The sequence below is a fragment of the Wasmannia auropunctata genome, unplaced genomic scaffold, assembly GCF_000956235.1.
Source record: "Wasmannia auropunctata unplaced genomic scaffold, wasmannia.A_1.0 LD336047.1, whole genome shotgun sequence".
In the NCBI taxonomy this organism is placed as follows: domain Eukaryota; kingdom Metazoa; phylum Arthropoda; class Insecta; order Hymenoptera; family Formicidae; genus Wasmannia; species Wasmannia auropunctata.
Genome location: NW_012026843.1, coordinates 551,839 through 572,116, shown reverse-complemented (window position 1 = coordinate 572,116; position 20,278 = coordinate 551,839). Strand labels below are relative to the sequence as shown.

The 20,278-nt window shown below is 38.2% G+C and overlaps 1 protein-coding gene and 1 long non-coding RNA gene across 2 annotated transcripts in view; both read left to right on the top strand.

Annotated features, from left to right (window-relative positions):
• The window catches only part of LOC105451689 (dynein heavy chain 8, axonemal), a 24,653-nt gene extending 22,686 nt beyond the window's left edge, over nt 1–1,967 (top strand). The window contains 5 exon segments of the mRNA XM_011692293.1: nt 769–910; nt 1,004–1,193; nt 1,305–1,423; nt 1,505–1,681; nt 1,793–1,967. Coding sequence (XP_011690595.1) covers nt 769–910; nt 1,004–1,193; nt 1,305–1,423; nt 1,505–1,681; nt 1,793–1,918 — 754 coding nt within the window. The 3' untranslated portion in view covers nt 1,919–1,967.
• Nucleotides 1,968–2,459: 492 nt separating this feature from the next.
• The window catches only part of LOC105451687, an 83,170-nt gene continuing 65,351 nt past the window's right edge, over nt 2,460–20,278 (top strand). The window contains exons 1-2 of the long non-coding RNA XR_974608.1: nt 2,460–2,551; nt 6,160–6,204. This is a non-coding gene — a long non-coding RNA (uncharacterized LOC105451687). The remainder of the gene's footprint in view (nt 2,552–6,159; nt 6,205–20,278) is intronic.

Here is a 20,278-nt window from a genome sequence, read left to right as displayed (position 1 = left end):
ATCAGTAGGATCGTTTTCTAAAGTACCGATTTGAAAAGTAGAGATTTGAAGCTGTAAAATGCTTTTTTGAACATTTTGATATGATCATTTTTGACGAAGTTATACTCTCTTGATTTTGCCTATTTTTGGAGGGTAGAGTAAGTGATGCTTTAATTTTGTTGAGAAGCGTATTATTAGTGTGAATCTTACAATTTTTTTGGTTCATAAAACACTACGTGGCCCAAACATATATATATTACTTGAATTTACGCGGCTTGAAAACGCGCTAGATTGTTTATTGCGATGAATGTTATCACATGCCTCGGCGGTCTAAAGGCAGGGCGCCCGTCCGGCAAACGTGAAGATCCGCATGAGAACGTGAGGTGATATTTTTTCGCAATAAATTTCTTTACAGATTCGGTGAGAATGGTTCGTACAAATGTTATTTAGCATTTATTGGACGTCGCGAGGGAGGGGGTTTTTTAAGTACTGAATGCTTTGAGCATCGATTTATTAGATTGCCTTCAGCAATTTAGTTGTGATATTACATACTACTCGGTTCGGAGAAGCACGCGATGGGCGGCCACGTAGTGTCTTATGAATCAAAAAAATTGTAAGATTCACACTAATAACATTATAGAAGCACTAAGACTCCTGTTTTATCACCGTGTAGGCGTCATAGGATCTCATTTGTTGTTAACATTCCACGGTCTTTCCTGATATTTAATTTTTTCAATTTAAGTTTAAGAAAAATTTCAGAAAATAACGAATTCTTTGACGTTATTATAGATTGCATGCAATGGATCATACCGCCCCGATGAATATTTTCTTAAAACAAGAGATCGACAGAATACAAGTGGTTATAAAATTAGTGCGCGTTACGCTCAAGGATCTCCTGTTGGCCATAGAAGGCGTAATTATAATGAGCGAGGTAATTTTCTTAGAATCCCCTAATTACGATCGTTATACAAAGCGCGGCTTATACGTTCCGCATACCGTGGAATAAATATGAATACATTTTCAGGAGTTGCGAGACGCCCTCGACAATATATACGACGCCCGGATACCGAAGACCTGGAAGGCTCGATCGTGGGAGTCGGCTTCCTTGGGTTTCTGGTTTACGGAACTGCTGGAGAGGAACCAACAGTTTTCGACTTGGCTAAATAGCGGGAGACCGATAAAGTTCTGGATGACTGGCTTCTTCAATCCACAAGGCATTTATAATATATACATATCTTCGCGTTAAAACGAGCTCTTAATATAAGCAATAATGAGGCTCGGCAGTAACTTGAGAATGGTTTATCTGACGGAATTTAACCTGACAGGATTTTTGACGGCGATGAAGCAGGAAATAACGCGGGCCCACAAATGGGCTCTGGATAATGTCACGCTTTACAATGAAGTCTTACGTAACATGGCGGAGGAAATTAGAAAACCGCCGCCAGTATGTAATAATAATTACACATAACATATATAAAAAATCTCTTTGCAATAAATTAATGATGTCGATGTTCGCGAATTATAGGAAGGTGTTTACGTTTATGGCCTGTTTCTGGAGGGCGCCGGTTGGGATCGGAGACACTGTCGTTTGTGCGAATCGGCAAATAAAGTCCTTTACGTATTAATGCCGTTAGTACATATCTTCGCTTTACATAATGCAGACAAGATCCTTCCCCTAGAGAAGGGCCTGAAATTATATCAGGTAAGTATATATGTATAAGTCGTAATTACAACCGGTATACGTCAGCTATAATTAAATAAAGTGCATAATAACAGTGCCATGTATTATTTAAATCCTTCCTTTTCCGCACAGTGTCCCGTGTATAAAAAGCCTCAGAGGACTTACATGTTGTTAGTAACGTCGCTCTGGCTGCAGACTCTAAAAAATCCCGATTACTGGATTTTGCGTGGCGCCGCTCTGTTATGTGATAATAAATAATTCATTGCAAATAAAAAGATAAAAAAAATATTGTGCACGGAAGTTTTTAAAATAAACTTATTGGGTAAAATAAATCCTCATATTTTTGCATTGTAGAGAAATAAAAGATATCGACAAGTGCCTATATAGCGGTTGATGAGGATCGCTAGAGATAAATTAATAAAAAAGATTTTGATGCTTTCAAAAATCTTGTATTCAAATATTTGGTCAACTTATTTCAAGTAAACAGCATGCATATTAAAAATCGAGACGAAATGAGTTTTGCCTCGACTTTGGATATGCTAGTATGAGTAGTTTTTAAATCGAATAAAAGGAACTTTTATTTATACTCGTTATATGAATCTTCTATCAAAAAAACCAGTAAATTCATGTATAATTTAATAGAGTTTTGCGTTCAAAGAGGTCGGCAATTTATCCGTTAACGAATTTGAGTTACCCGATGTCGAGGGAGAGCCGCAAGCAGAAAGTAACGCGCTCTGCCCCGCAGAGGGCGAACCTGCTGCGACAAAAAGAATTGAGCCGTGCGCAACGCGACGTATAATCGGCGCTTCGTGCCGTCGTATATTCATCGATAATCGCGCGTGAAATTAATCGTACGGGAGTGCACATTCGGCGTCGTTTCAACTTCGTCGAGTGAGTAATTAATGCCGTTGTCTCACGTATTAGGTATACATTATAGTAACTAATTGTAGACAGCGCGTCCCCGCGTCTTGCTCGTCGAATCAAGTCGCCCGCCGGCATCGATCTCTTAATCGTTGCGCTATTACGGAGATACTAGGGTTAGGGCCAAGTTAAATAATATAATCATATAGAATTATGATTTAGCTACATTATCGTTAATCTCTCCATCATATCGCTAGCTCTCGTCAATATATCTCCGTTTAATTCCGAAATGCAGCACCCTTCTGAAAGGAAAACGGTGTGACAAAAAGTCACCGCTATAAAGTAATCACTCGATCTCTTTTTTATATATGTGCTTGGCGTCGCGACGCTACTGCGTCGCATGAGCTGCGTTCGATTCGGCGATTACAGCGCTTGTGAGCATTCATTTTTGTTCTTTATTAACATTTGGCAAACAGCAAGGAGTAACGCTGTGAACGCTGTAAGCGGCAAAGCGAAAGTAGCCTTGATCTCTTATATTACACTCGAATTTTTGTTCATTTCAAGTCGAATAAAATGATAGTGAGCCCTACTGTGTACTATATATAGCCGTTATATAAATTTTGTAGTAAAAAAGCCAGATTCTTAATAAAGTTTTGTTTTGAGATATATACACAATTCAATAAATATAACATTTTGGTTAGTGATAAATTGAGATTGCGTTCAGCTAATTATGAAAAGCGGTACTATATACCGATGAATTATCTCATATCATTAAAATATTACAGAACACATTGGAACACTCCGCAATATTATAATAGGATATAATTATCAAATATTAAATGTTTATTTCGAAATATAAAATTACAAGTTATTGATATAGAAACAAATTATATAAAATATTTTATTAAATAAGTTAATTGAAATGTTTATCTGAAAAATAATTTTAATTATATTTATGAAATACATATTAATGGAAACTATATTATTTTCTTTTGGCAGTCTAATATAGTATTTAATCTTGGAAATATATAAATACAGATGAAATATTTCTAGTAAAAAGAATTATTTAGGCAAGGGAGACTAAAGTGATATTAAGTGAGGTAAATTAAAAACTGTCTCTTAAATAATAAAAATAATCTATTCTAAAAATCGATAATCTATTTTCATACGTTTACTTTACTTCTTTCCCTTTTTTCTTATTTTCGTTAAAATTATCTGAATAATAAACACAAAAATAGAGGGCTTTTGTAATCTATTCAACAATAAAAAAGTTAAATTAAAATTGTTAACATATTTTATTTTCATAATTTATTTCAATTTAATACCTGTAATTCTAGAGTATCTTACTTATGTTCGTGTATAAAAAAATCAGTGTAATAAAGATTATAAATCAAGGTTAAACAGGTATATTAATTTATTTTAGCCTGTCTCCTCAAATTTATTCATTACACTCATAATTCGTGAAAACACGGCTAATTATAATCCCATAAAACTTTGCACGGCAAAGACCCGTGCGACTATAAGTTCTCCCAATCTTAATTAGACACAATATTTACTATTGCACATTATAATGAAAAATCAACGCGAAAAAAGTACGAAAACCTATAATTTGCTTGATATATGTTGATATTCGCATATCATGCAAATCAGTAGAACTAAGCACAACAAAACCTTAAATAGTGAAAGATTTTGTCAAATCACAATAAATAACGTATATAAACTTCAAAATTTATGTCTTTCATAATTAACAAATATTAAAGTACGAATTTAATTATAACTATACTTATTAATTAAACATAATGCTCCTCGCGTTTCACATATGTCTTTCATTCATAACTAAATGATTCAAAAATGACATTGATTTTCTTACATAATACAATTAATAAAATCGAGTTAATGGTTAATTATCCGAAAATATAAAATCGAAATCTTGGATTGCATGCGCAATATATTTAAATTGCAAAAGTCCAATGAAATGTAGGTATTAACGATATATCACAGTTTTCCATTACTTTAATTATTTGATCCAGCGATTCGCATATTACTCAATCTGCGTTTTCTATCTAAAAGTATCGAATAAATTACGTTTAAATCGAAAAATTCGAAACGCGCGCGAAATACATTAGAATTTAAGTTTTAGAGAAATCATTGTTGTTTGTATAAATGTCACAGTAAAATAATAATTTATAATTTTTATCTCCTATTGCTACGTAAAATAAATAAATCATTTAAATACATACTTGAATAAATTCCCGATATATTTACAATCATTAATCGTGAAAGTTAATAGCGAGTTGATACGAGCTTATCGCTTGCAGAAAATAATTGTTTTGAAGAAATAATAATATAACGATAGAATAACAAAATGGCTTTCCTGCTTTTGCATTAGAATCTCACCAAATGCAAATGATAATACACAGCGGCTTTTCACGACGTACGTTAACAAAACAAATATCAAGACTGTATACCAACTAGTCTTGTTATCATAAAATATTTATTATAAAATAGCTGTACAATGAATATTCTGTATTTCAAATTAATTATTAACATGTAATTAATATAACAGCGTTTCTTAATTATTACTTTTGATTCAGCAATTCATATATGTATTTATTCCGTATTATTAATCTCAAAACAGTATATAATAGTAATAAACTGTATCAGCATCAGAAGTTTAAAGCGTAATACGATTATATATATTTAAATCCAATCGCTAAGAAAATAATTATCGCCTATATATAAATATCGTGAAATTAGAATCTATTATTGTCTATCATTTCGATTTTTATTCCATTTAATGTAAACGTCATGGAAAATATTTAAAAAAAAATTGTTGCTTCAGTACATTTAAATGCTTTAATCGCTTGGGATAGCCATATCGTTTATTGCAAAATATAATAATGTTGAATACATTTCAATAGTATTTGTCACGACCACATTTCGAGAGATAATATGTCACTATGTCGAATACTTCTATTCCACACATTTCAAATTAATTTTGATAAAAAGGTTGTTTGCAAATATTTTGTGCTTTGTTTTATTAGCGTCATTTAAGATAATTCTATTTAAATAAAACGAGAATGTTTTAAGTAAAATATCCTAATTTACGAGAAAATTTGCTTCAATTTGGTCGATATTAAATATATATTAGTATATTATTACTAAAAATTAAATTTGATTACATGCAAATTATTTCACTCTTTCTTTTAATGACAATCTAGTTGATTGTGTATGCCGTTTAAAAAGAATTATTATTTAAGTACAATTTATCTTTATTTTAGTTAAAAAATTATTTATCTAAATTAATTTAATTATTGTTATTATAAGGTTGAAGCTATATAAACACATACGATTCTCTCTCAAACATCAATTATTATTGAACCGCGAAAAACAAAATTCAGATTATGGCTTAAGATAAATTTTACCTGAATATCTCAATCAAATCGCGGTTGCAAATATCTCGCAACGAAAGTTAAATTGACTTTTAAGATCTATTTGTTAAATCGTACTATGTTTGAAACTAAATTCATCATCTATATTTCTGAACAAAAATATGATTGTAAATACAAGCTTAAAACTGTTAATAGCAATTTAGTTAATTTGCATTTTTGTAATAAAAATTTTGATTATTGTTTTAGTGTTTAAGAGGGACGAGAAGAAGAACGAGACCCGTTGCGGCAAGGGTAAGTCGTATAATAATTTTTACAAGCTTTTGAAAAAAATCTCTTTAAATTTAGTGTATATTTGTGCAAAAGCATTATTTTTTCTTTGTTATGATGTTATTTATTATATCTTTTTATTTATTCATCATATTCAACTGTATTGTGCAAAAAATGAGTACTACTGACAATGAGTACTATAATTTGAACTGTTTTACTTGTATCTTACTGCGATATAATCCATTTATAAAAACTTTAACATTTTCTCATACGAAACAATTTATAAAACAACTTTTTGAATGATTCTTTTTCTAAAGTACATAAGATATAAAAAATTCAAGACTATTATTTTGATGTTCCGAAAGCACGATATCTCACTTACGATACTATGAGTAACAGCTCAAGTTGTAACGAGCAAAGTATTTTTTTTATCGTCGAAAAATTCTTTTCGGAGATTATCTTTTATTATGTTAGTTTTCTCCCTTTACAATCAACGTTTATAACTTGAAGTACCTCGCCGAGCTCGTTATGGGAGGGGATGCCACTTTCGCCATTAATTCGGCGGTTTGCCCCGTCGACGAGCGGAATCCGCGCGCGCGAACGATATGGTGGGCCTAAATTAGCGCAAAAGAAGAAAATAGCGAAACATTTTGTTCCGCAGTATCCCGTTACGTTCTATGGCTTTCAACGTATCGTCGTGTTATCCGGCTGATATATCTCGTATGTCTATCCGCCCTTGCGCCACCGTTAATAGCAGGCAATTTCGTGTTCCCTCGGCTAACCCGTGTAATTGAGCCAATGTGTGTTAATCAGAGGCGCCTCATTTGCCACGGGGAATAGTCCAAATTGCTTTTGTTACCTGGAATATCTTGGTACGCGGCAATGCCTGTATTGATTCACGAAATTGACACTCTGCCTGAAATATGCAAAACGTGTGCCGCGCGTCGCGCGAATTACGAAATGCGCAACGAACGCTGATATATCTCGAATAACGCCACCACATTTCTTCGATGAAATACATTCCTCTGTTCTCACTGTTATGGATTTTCACTGTGCAATTACATTAATTCACAAAATATTTGTACATTCGCGACAAATAATGTTACGCGCAATAAAAACGTTCGCATTTAAACACTTTCCACCTTATTTTAATTAATGTAATTCACGATAATGCCAAATAAACACTTTCCACCTTATTTGAATTAATAAAATAATTCACGACAATGCCAAACACGGCCGGGGGTGAGCAAATATTTTATGTTGGATAAATAGCTTGCTACAGATTTTTATAATGCAATTACGGTACATACCTTTTGTTGCGTCCGAAATATTTCTGTTATTTTAAAAAAAAATTTAGATATACTTAACAAAATGCGCGATACAGCCATTGCGCTGCAGTTGTTATTGAGATGTGGATTGTATATTTAGCATTGATGAAATTTTATAAAATTTCAAGAATAAACGCCTATCGAGCCATTGATTGAGAATCGTTATGGTAATGAAGATTTACGAGGCAGACTCTAGTTTAATGTATGTGCACTAACTACGTGTGCTAGAGCCTAGTGCAATAATGTACTATTGCCAGGGGATCACATTGGTCCGAGTCAGCGCAGTTAATTTTCGATAGCACCGAATCACCCTCGTGGTAATTGTCGCCCATGACTTCAACCGCTAGTCGTCTTTGTCTACTTGTTCTATACGAAAGCAGTACGGTTTAACTCCTGCGGCCACCAGCAGCATTGTACTTGAACATGCGGAAATTTAATTCTCTCGGTATTTAATTCTCTCGAATAACCTATATTTTAAAATATTAGAATTTCTGAATAATTTAAATAAATAAAGAAACTCTTAGACTGTAAATTGTATCTTTAAAAATTCAAATTTCAAATATTTAAACTTATCAATTACGTATTATAATTATTAATTAAAGCTTTCGACTCTTACTTTTGTAATGCCTCATTTTATTAATTTTTTAAATTAAAGGATTGTTCGATAATTTCTTGCTCTTTTTGTCTGAAATAGCTACTTCGTATTTTCTCACGGAATTCGATAAATAATTATTTCACTCTAATTCTCACTGTAAGATTAAGTTGCAATCTCTGAATTTCAAATGTCGAGAACGAAAGAAATTTTAACATATTTTATTTTGTAAAAAAAATTAATTTTTTTTTTAAGGCCGGATTATTCCAATAGGAGAATTAAAATGAATTCTGTCTTGCAAGAAAGAATTGAAATGGATTTAAAAGTCGGGAAACCAAGCTGGAATTTAAATCTCGCATTATGAAATATTATTCATAGTATGAATTAAATTTCGCGGCACGGATCGCTGTCAATCCCTCTAATTTAAGTTTTTAAACGATCTGTTATATCGAAATGCTGTATTTGAAATATTTATAATTTCGGTAATTTATTGATGATCATTATACAATACAAGACCTTTCTGTTTTCTATTATCACAAAGCATTGCGGATATATAAAATAAACGTAAACAGTAATAATGCTTAGATTAATAATATAAGAGAGCTTCAATTATATAATTATAAAATATTTATCATAAAGTTTAGATATTAAAGTTTTCTTGCATTTCTTGCACTTTTCTGTATAGGAATATAAATCAAACATGATACAAATAGAAGAAGAACAACGTGACTAGAACTTTTATATTTCTATTGCTCCTATTTATCTGCGCAAAGTTTTACTATAAATAACTTTAAGCGATAAATTTAGCTGAAATTCTTATAATTATATATATATATTTCATAAATATATATTCTTTCAAAAGGGTTTTAACTATTCGAATCTTAGATTGAACATTCCGAAAATGTTTTGAATTTTTAATAATTTCATCGTGTCAAAGACGTTTCTTGTAAATTTTTTGTCAAGGAAATTCGGTGAAATTGAATTCGGCAAATACAATCGAATAATCGTACCTAATAACGCGCGAAGGTGGCAACACTCAAGGGATTTTTTGCTCCCCGCACCATTAAGGGATAATGTACGAAATACTCGCCAACGTAAGGCTCTCTAAATTACCTTTCCCACAGGACCGTTTCTATCATTAAGCAAGAGCTCTAATCTTGTTTCTAAACATATAGACTCGCTAATACTTATTAGTGCTGGATAATTAATTTATTAGTCCTTTCTTGGATATAATTATCATTTCTTGTATTGAAGATTTATTTTTTAATTATTTTTGCATTAATCATTTTATTTTATCTATATGCACCTGTATCGTGTCTTCAGCATTATAACGCGATAAATAAACTCTACATTAAAAATTTTAATATCGCACACAAAGAATTTATCGCATTTATAAATCAATGTGCCAAAGAATATTACAGCCTTATAAAGGAATCAGTGTTAATATCAAAATTTGACGTAACATTTAGCGTCTTTAATGTAACATAAACGTGTAATGCAAGCATATTTATGGCAATAATATTTAGTATCACGCCTCGTATTTTTACGCAAAGGTATCGCCGCACGAAGGTCCACGGCGACGCCGCGAACATGGCGGTGGCCATAATTCTGTCGACGCGAAGCGTAGTATAGCCGAGATGACATTTGTTATCTCGCGCAGGACACATGAGCGTCTGGGAGAAGTTTTCTACTCCTCTTAATCGTCGGTCGGCTCACAGGCTCGGAAGTTTCTTTTCTCCGCCGCCCAACTCGTCGCATTTACTTCCAGCGAAGATCGCAGCAACTTTTCCTTAATATAACTAAATGACTGGTCTGAAGGCCGTCGAGAGAATGTTCTCGCGAAAGTTGGCGCCGCGAAGATGAAGAAGCCGTAGCAGTTCCGAGACCTGCTCCCGGATTAGACCAGTTTACCGAGATGATGTCTTGCGCCCCGTAACCGTCATGATTGCTTACTCGAAAGCTCCTTCGAAAAATGTTCCGCGTGACACTTGATAAGACTCTTCAGAATGCCTTCGAATCTCACAAGTTGCTTGCTGCCGAATGATAGGAGCTAGGATATTTTAAAATGCTATGTTTCGCTTTGACGTACCTTATATCTATATTAAAATCGCATTTATTCATTTAATTCGAAGAAAATTTTGCTTTAATTGTGAAGTAACTTATAGAAAATAAAATGTTTGAAATATATTATATTAAAGTTAATGTGAGAAATGTAACATCAAATTTTGATAATTAATTTTTTCAAAACTATGACGTTCTTTGTCAAAAAAATAATAAATATAGTGATAGGTTTTTAATGTCAAATCTCATTGAGGAAAAGTGTTAAATTTTATCGACCAAACTATAAATATATATTTGCGAATTATGGTTGAAAGAATCAAATTTAAGTAGCCAGGCGTTTGTTAGAAGTAAATGAGGATGTATAGGGAAAATCTGTTCTTCAATTTAGATGCTCGAGCGCCGCGTGCACCGTGCATACCCTATCAATAGCTATTGGTCACGCCATATCAATTGCGCCCTAATTGCATCGCGCCCGGCCACAATAGATCGCCCGGATAGATCCAACGACTCTTTGTCCGAAAAGGGAGAGTTTCTCGCTGCGCTCGTTATCCCGATCGCGGGCGAATCTTATCTTCTTCGTGGTCGGTCCAGCCGCGCGTGCCATAAATCTCGGTGCGAGAGAGGCGGTCGGGCAGTGTTAGGTATGCGGGACGAGTCCGGTCGTGCAACAACCCCCCTTGTTTCGAGTCCGCCGCGTCACCCTTGAGGCTGGCTCTCCATTCTGACGGTGACCACCATCTCCAGCTTGGTCTCCGGGCTAACTCGAGACTCTGTTGTGCCTCGGAGAGAGGCAGAGAGTGAGAGAGCGAGCGAGCGAGCGAGCGAGCGAGCGAGAGAAAGAGAGAGAGGGAGGAAAAGACGAGGGAGAGAGCTTTCAGTTTTCGTGGTATGCGCGGTCACCAAACACGTTAGCCGCTATGCATGTCTCAGAACGGTGAACGCGTCTCGCAGCGGTCCCGCTGGTATACTCGGGACAATAATCGTACCGTCGAGGATACGCAAACATTGTACATACGTATATGCACCGCATGACAACGTCCGTTGGTGGCCGACGTGCGCGTCCTTTGCACAGAAATCGTCACGTGTCTTGCTTTCTTTTTTCTCTTCCTCTCTCTCTCTCTCTCTCTTTCCCCCTTCTTCATCTCATCCTTCCTCGATGCTTGCTGCACTCTTTCACGATCGTGTGCTTGCCACCGTTTGCATCGTATTCCGGGATCTGATAGTCTATATGTATATAGTTACCGGAGCAGGACATCGTGTCTGCATCTCTCGTATATGGACATTTTCTGACTTCGGTATGCGGTTCTTTTCATCGCGTAGCTCGCTTCCTGCTAGCGATGCTGCTGGACATTCAGCATCATGCGTCATGATTTCGCGATACATAAATCTACGCGTGTTGATCGCGATATTTTCAACGAAATGAAATTTAAAAAGAATATGAAAAAGCAAAAGAAAAGATATACGGCGCGTGGAAAACCTGTTATCATTGATTTGCTTATCACGATGAGATAATTCTTCGGATCCGAATGTGAAAATCGGAAAAGTTTTCCATCGGCGATCGGAGAAAAGAGAGATCGAGAGAGAGAGAAAGAGATGTAATTTCTCGAACAGCATTTAGTACTCCGATATCATCGTATCTCTTAACCGAGGCCGTTTACTCGCTGGCTTTACGTAGCGTGGAGTTTCCGCAGCAATTATTATGCTAACGAATGTACCCGCGCGCCTTTATCCCACCGCAGCGCGCCCGCCGGATAGCTGGGCTGGCTGGTTGGCTGGCCTGGACTGCGAAAATTTGCAAGAAGGACCGCGAGTAAAGGATGCGGTTGTAACTCCTTCTCTTTTTTTCCTCCCTGCAGACAACTCTAATTGGGTAGCGGCGCGCGGAGAAGAGGCGTGTATTCGCCGGTCGCATACGAAGCGCTTAAAATTAGTCGGCGCGCCGCGCGCGATTTAGATGTAGCAACATCCACCTTCCGGATATCAGTGCGGGCTAATCTATTTCGCGGCGACGTTTCCGCGACGCGAATTCGCCCCCGAAACGCTCGCGCGCATCGCCGAAACAAACAAATTTCCGCATATCGATTCGTCCGCGCGCGCGAGACGAGAGACGCGGTATGGCGCGTCCTGCGGAAAATCGCCCAACCCAAAATTCGTCTTCAATAATCGCGTTGCATCGGCAGTGCGTGGCTTATCGAAAATTTTCTTTGTTGCGTCGCGGAGGCGAGGAACGCGACTCGTCGAAGTTCCGACATGCGCTCGATTTCGGAACGTTAGAGAGCACCGAAAAATATTTCCGACATTTTTGTTGCTGAGATATTTATATCGCGATATACCTGACGGAATCTGTCTCTTGCATCCGAAGAAAGATTATGCACGTGCTACACACTATTGGAAATCGCTCTTTGAGGGGGGGGAGGAGGGGGACGCCATATATTATAAATATAATTTCCGTTAGAAATTTGGATCTCGTATTAAAATTAGAAATATAAAAAAATGCCCTCTTTTATCATAAATTCTATATCTCTGCGAGTAGCTAAGACTATAGCTTTCAGACAGATTACTGGTAGCGACTTCCGTCTGAAAAACGCTACTTCGACTTTGTTGTAAGTGTGCATTTTCAAAATTGCTTCCCCGCACTTTATAATCGCATAGCTTAGCAGTTTTCTTCTCTTCCCAATTATAGCGACACTTTCGTCAAAGTCACTTCTATTTTCCTACACAGTTTGGTGTTTTTTAAATAATAATCTTATCTTATTTGGTAATAATTGTTACTTGCTACACGCGCAAGTGGGACGGCTCTCGCATAAAATCCATATTTTTTCGCTTGCGCTCTCAAAAAATTAATGGGCACGCCAACGGCGGGTTTATTTTTGCAAGCTACAGGATGACGTTGAAAGGACGAGCAGCATCAATGGCTGACTTTGTCGTTGTCGCGAGGGTTCACATTACAAGAAAAACTCGCGTGTATATAGGGGGGAAAAGCGAAAACGCGTTGACTACGACGCGAAAAGATACGCGACGAAATGCGGCGTATTGTCTGTGACGCACGCCATTAGCAGAATATATATTTGCAACCCTTCTGGCATATGTACGGCAAATGAACAGTTCTACCGCGCGGTATAGAAATACATATGCGAATAGTAAACGTTTTCCCAGAACGCCGCATCGCACCTGTTATTGTAAGCGTTAATGCAGGTGTATTTTAAAGCCGCTCTGTGCAATCGGCACTTCGTACGCAGACTCGTCACATCGCGCATCGAAAAGCCTTTTACGAGGATATTCGGCGAGGCTGGCATATAGCCGTCACATTTTACGAACCGTCCGTTCCTATATATTGATAGTTTATCAATTTGTTAACGCAATAATTCGCGAAGGGCTTTATATTTTCCGTCGCTTCTGTTACTTCAATGCCTCCATCACTTTTGTATATCTGACATGAATATATGTATATACAAAAGCCAGCTAGAATGTTTCATGCTAGTTTCGGATTATCCTGCGGATAGAATCGGATAGAATTCCATTTTACGAATTCTAGCGCGACGTTAATATCTTTTCGACTATATACATTTCGCGATTGATGCCACTATACCTCCTTCTACTTTAGACCGCCGCTTTAATCTCCTCTATTTTAGATCGATTTCGGAGCATAATATGAATCGACCGTGCTTCGAATTCTATTATTTTATCGATCGGCGGCCGGAAAGATAGGCGGCGAAAATTGCGTCAGAACTCATTGCCGCTACCATCTCGTACCACTCTTCTGCCGTTCGTGCGGGCGCTAACTAATCTGATTAATATCCGATTTGGACGATGGATAATGAAAACGGCAGGTACGCCATGACACCTACATCCACAGGTGGCCAATTAATTTACAAGCGCACACACTTTACGTGACATCGACATATCCCGGGCACGAAGTCAGATCTCCCTTTGATCTGCGGACCCCCAGGTACGCGGGGACGCGATCCCTTTGTGCGTGTGGCCGCACAATACATGTACGCGCGGCGCTCGATATGCGGCGCATCGGCATTTTCGTCGGAATTTCGGTTTCGCATCGATCGGAAGTAGCGAGCGTCACCGTTACACGCGGCGGATGCAGTGCATTTCGCTATTGTTCGCCGCGTCGCGACGCGCCGCGACACGACGCGATGGGCGCCGTGATATTCGGCCGAGTGTCGCGCGCGCGAACTTTCGCTTACTTTGCCATAGCTCTCGGTTTAATAATCGTAATGGAAACAGGTGCCGTGAAAAAGCGCCTACCTTTCGATGAAGTTCTACCTTTCTCGGCTCGCACAGCACATCGCATCCGCGCGCAAGTAAATAACCTGCCGCCGCCGCCGCCGCCGCCGCCGATACCGGCAACGCGCGGCACTCGTTCTTGATTAATCAATAAAAGCGCTTCGCGGCGCTCGAAATTACGAGCGCGGATTACGAGCAGCGACGAATCAGTCATAAATCCTGCGATGCGCGGCGCGGCGTGTGGCGCTCGCACGAACGGCCGTTTTCATGAAATTTAAAACGGGGGGGATTACAAACGGAGATATTTTTTACGAGAACGCGCGCGCTTTATCGGGACATTTTTGCGCTCGATCGGCCGCGCCGCTTTTTGTTGCATACCGACAGTCAGTTTTGCCGTTCGAATAATTTCGGCCGTTTGTCGTACGGATGTTGCGGCGCAAACCCGTCGTGATTTACTTGTGAAATTTATCCGTGTTTTATACAATACAATACTCAGCACATCTTACATTGTATCACATTTGTCACGCACGTATACATAATGCGATATTTTCTCTTCTAAAATTCACTCCCTCAGATATCATGATTGTTTTTCCTTGCTCGAATTATTTCGGTCCGCTAGGCGCTCGTACTTGACCGCGAGATCAGTAGTATAAGAGCAGGACTGAAATTGCACCCCTGGAACTGGACAGAACAATAATTTCTCGAAGCCCTCTGGGGAAACGAAGGGAAGCGAAGGGAAGTTTCTTCGGGATAAAAGGAGTTGTCATAAGGGCTGCGGGAAGAAACTTATCTTTGCGAAGCCGTAAATTTGTTCCATTAGCCCTTAGTTTGACATTAATTTGCGCGATAATGTTTCAATTTTAATTTTATGGGGATAATATATTGCGTCAACCAAAATTACGGTGTGAACGAGAAGACACGTATTATGAATAACTTAATGAATAAATAACTAAAATATCTGCTAAAATTCCCTCATAAATTTAGTCGTTTGAGATAAATTATTAATCGTGTCTCTAGCGATGTTGTGGGACAGGTGAGATCTTGTTAAGTTCTTTTTGCGGGTGATGTTTTCTTTCGCACAGTCGCAGTTACTTTGCATACATTAAAACGCGCAAGAGTGCGTTTCCGTCGGTTTAATAATATAATACGTCGCGACATCAGCGAGAAAAAGGGTAGTGATGGCAGACGGTTTAAGTGCTTTTGCAGCATACCATCGTGGTCTCGCAAATCACTCGAGGAAGGTTGCGATAATAGTACCGCTTTAACGCGGCAAAATATCGTTAGCCCTTCGCCACGTTGTTAGCCTCCATTAAATTGCCTCGGCACGATGACAAAGCCCGACACCTCGGGATCGAAAGAAATTTAATAGAGGATATTACGATAACAGCGCGTGAAAGGCGCGAGCCTCGGGGCCCGAAAGACGGAACGTAGATGATGAGAATTAAATTTCAGTGTGTGATATTGCCGCGACACTTTGAATTTAGGGAAGCGCTCGGGCTTGATAAGGGTATCTCTTATGTACAAGCCGCGAAATATATCATATCGCATTTATTCTTCACTGGAACAGCCGAGTAAATGCCGTAAAGAAATAAGCATTTCTTTTATACCGTATTCGCTTTCGACGAGAACTGCAGTAGAACGTTGGTGTAATATCCAAAGGCGAATCGATAAAGTGAGCAATAAAAATATAGAGATATATGATTATTGTCTTCTTCTGAAAATCTATTGTACAAACTCTACTCAGGAGTATTGAGAAATGTGTATCAGCTGATAAGTGAAGAAACGTAAAAAATTATTAAAACAAAAAGCTCTAATTGGATATTAAAATAAAGTGGTCGTAGGCATTGTCTGGGACTCATCATTGTACGATTTACCCCATTAAGAAATGTTATATAACTCTCAGTTATATACGATACTCTTACTGTATATATAATGTAATTAAATCCACGCAATATATATTCGTCCGAGATTTTTTTAACAAGCCTTCGAGTTGGGTGGGATAAAACGTGGTTTTCGGACACGAGCGAGAGACAAATAACCCGGGTACGAGAGAGAAAGAGAAGGAGAGAGAGAGAGAGGGCGGGGGGAGAGTGAGAGAGAGGAAGAGAGGAGGTATAGTTGGTATAAGGGCATAAAGCCGAGACGGCGGTGTCGTGCGAGAGGACGAGGGACGGCGTGAGGCAAGGGCGCGGTATGCGTCTGTGAAATTCAACCAAGCTGTTCCGCTGGTAATAATGGACGAGAGGCAAGCGTTGAAATGCAAATTAGAGCGCGGGTCGCGGACAGCTTGATACATGTGCGGGGATTGTGGTTTCGCGCGATGCGCACCGCCGCCTATACTCGCGGAATAAAGGAGTTTGTTTTGGAATTTTGCTCGGCGCGCGAGGGGGACACTATATAACGTCACGCGTGCAGGTTACGCTTTTCCTTCCAGCCCACCCTACGCCCTCTTTCTCTCGCTCTCTTTCTCCTCGGCGCTCCCGTTCCCTTTCACGCTTACCTCGCCCGCCCGCTCGTGCATCAAGCGTGCGTTTGCGGATAACATTCGTCACCGACGAAGAGCCGCTGGAAATGATCGTTGATCGTCGCACGCGCCGTCCTGTAAACTGTCCTTCGTGCCTGCGGTTGTTGTGACAAAACGTGCAATTTCCATGACGGCCTCGGCGATAATATAACGCGGCGTTACGGCGCTTGTTACGTCAGCGCGCAGACGGAAATGAAAGGATATCGAGAGAGGAATCGGACGACGAGCGCGCCGGTCCGTTTCTTCGCAACGGTCGACGGAGCGGCGCCGTTCGATCGCGCGCGGAATGAGAATTGAAATCGCTCCGATCGCGACGACCGATAGCGGGATATTCTCCCCCCCCCTCCCCTTCCCCCTTTCTTTGGATCGCGAGTACGCTATTCGAATCGTATGCGGGGATCGACAATTTTATTATTCACCTCTGTTTCCACCTTATTGGCGGACGAAATAATTTTATGCGTTGTTATAGTTATCGGAATGGATAAGTGCAATGGACGCGCTATCAGAAAAATCGCTGCAGCGATTCTCCATGAGGGATGATGCCAACGTTCCGTTCCGCGCCTGTATAATGTAATAGTGTACGTTACGCGACATTTTATGAGAAATTGACTCCGATACTGTGTCTGTATGCGAACGTTGTAACACTCTTGCTATTCTTGCCTTCTTGAGGAATCCACCCGAGGAACATATAGTCAGAGGAAAACTTTGAGATCTGATTCCGTAATGAATATCGCAAATTTTAACGTTCGACAATATTGGAAGTATTTTACAATTTTACTGCGCGGGAAAGATCAATAGAATTAGTTTTTGTTCGGAAGAATATCTCAAGTAAGCGCCAAGAAAAGATATCACCCGATGAAGTTTTTGTGACAGCGGCGCACTTGAAATATAGCACTGCCGTGTAGCGCCATGAATTTCCTATCAACATCGTGAATTCTGAAACCCTAACCTTCTCTCGAGATTTGTGGTTTGAAGATAATGCCTTTTGAGTTTCTGCACCTTGGAGATTTTAACTTTCGGGATTGCGGCTATGAGTATTACGCGAATAGCACAAAGTCCCCCCCCCCCTCCCCCCTCGAAGTTGTAGAATCAAGGCTAAACTTACAACCAGTTAAACTTATTTGTTAATAACAATTTCGAGACGGGAATCTCGCTGATATGATTATGTATATCTATATTACATTCTTCGGCTAACTCGTAAAGTAACATCAATTCTCCGTTTGTAATAGATCAGTCTGCGGTCCACTTGGCGCTGTACAAATGCTTCGAAGCAGATTCTGGACGAAGAAATCTTATACGTTTCGAAACATTTGTAGCACCAAATGGAAACCGCAGCATAGAATACATGTGAGAATGGAGCGAAAATATTATAAGTGAATATCCGCACAAACTTTAATTAGCCTCGTGAAATCAAGCGTGTAACAATAAGCTGTAACGAAATCTCCAGTTAATAAACTTGCGAAACGCAATCTTTTCTGGATATATCAAAGTCACCGGGGAAGTTCACCGTGTCTTGAAAGTTATATTTTCATTTGTGCCGGGAGGTAAGTTATTAGCATTCGCTTTTGCAAGATTCAAACCGGTTGTTCGCCATCTGCGATATCCCACGGCGGTGCGATGCAATTCGTGAAATCGAAAATATCAGCATCGCAAATCCGAGGTCGCGTGCGCTATCTTCCTCTTGGAATTTATCGTTATGGTAACGCAACCTGGAAGCCGCTTGGCGTGAGGCTTCCGGGCCGAGTTCCCGATTTCCGTATCAAATGGCGAACTCTTTCCTGCGGCCACGCCGGTGAATTTATGACCTTTAAAGGCGCGGCAATTCGAGACGGTCAGTTCCACTTTTTAAATTAGCTATTCTCGGAGAAATGTCAATCGCTCCTTGGCATAATACCATTATTGCGATATCGCGATACTTGTTTTTACTGTTTATTTAAAAATTGACCGTGTATAAAATTATATAAATTATAATAATCTGTAATGGCTGCATAATCTGGAGAAGAATAATATTAGATATGTAAATAGGATATATCTTTTTCTTTATATTGATTAAACTCGTTGAGTTGTAAATAATATCTAACATTTTTTTATAATTTCTCGGAGAAAAATCAGCGCAAACAATATCTTAAAATTGTTAATAGATATCTATTCTCTTAATTTTCTCTGTTCTATTTTAAATATTATCTTGTTACGTGTTAAAACCTGTTCTAACTAGACGTTCTTAGAAGCATTAAGTCCTGTTTTCTATGTCATTATATCTAAATTTTTATGCAAGTATTGCATACTTGTGTGTACCAATATAATTTGCAATACGGCAATTTCATCACTGATAATATTACAAGAAACGATATAAGAGATACACAGATCAAATTGCACGATGTACGTTGCAATTAATTTTATTATTTGTTTAACTAATAATAAGCGAAACTGAAAGGATAGGAGCGCAGGTTATGACTCTTGAGAAATGCGCCCTTGCCCGGAATTTGTGCGGATGACAGTGAATTAGGTGTCTTTTGCTACAATAACCCATAAACATTCCTCCTTCCTTGCGCCGCGTATTTATCATCCTGTCCGAGTAATATGCCGCGGGGCGGCCCATGCGATGCACGTATATATTCTCATCGGGTACAGAGATGAATGCCACGCTCCGGTGATTCGTTTAGACGTAAAATCCAAGTAATAAAATTGTTGACGACGACCGTTCGATCGAGTACAACATTCGTGGATAATGGGGGAATCGCGGTTAAGTTTTTTCCAACAACGACCAGACATCGATGTATATCTCATGTATTCGTTCTGACGTAATAACATCGCGGATGGGAAAACAGGGGAACGCGAATTACAATTCCCCTCATGGTCTGCTTTTCGATACGAAAGGACTTTCAGTAATTGAGGGAATTTTATATCTTCTTTGTAATACGCGCGATAGATTGAATTACTTATTACGATTCAATAGCGAGTCTTATTAAAATTGTTTGGTTTTCAAGATTTATATCTTGGAAAGTATAAATATATGGAAAATTTATAAGTATAATATTGATAAATACATGCTTTTAGTATTAAATTAAATATCTAAAATATATTGAAATTATATTTATAAATTAATCATATTGTTATTGTTATAAAAAAATCTATTGTATTATTTAATTATATATATATTATATACGATTTTATATATATATATAAAAGAACTTTTCTAACTAATTATTTTTATTAACATAATCTTCTAAACTTGTAGTAATTCTATAGGGTAAATCCGGTATATACGCCGCGCGAGGATTTACGCATATAGGATAAATCCGGTATATACGCCGCAGAATTAAAAAAAAATAGAAAAAGTGAAACTAATTTTCT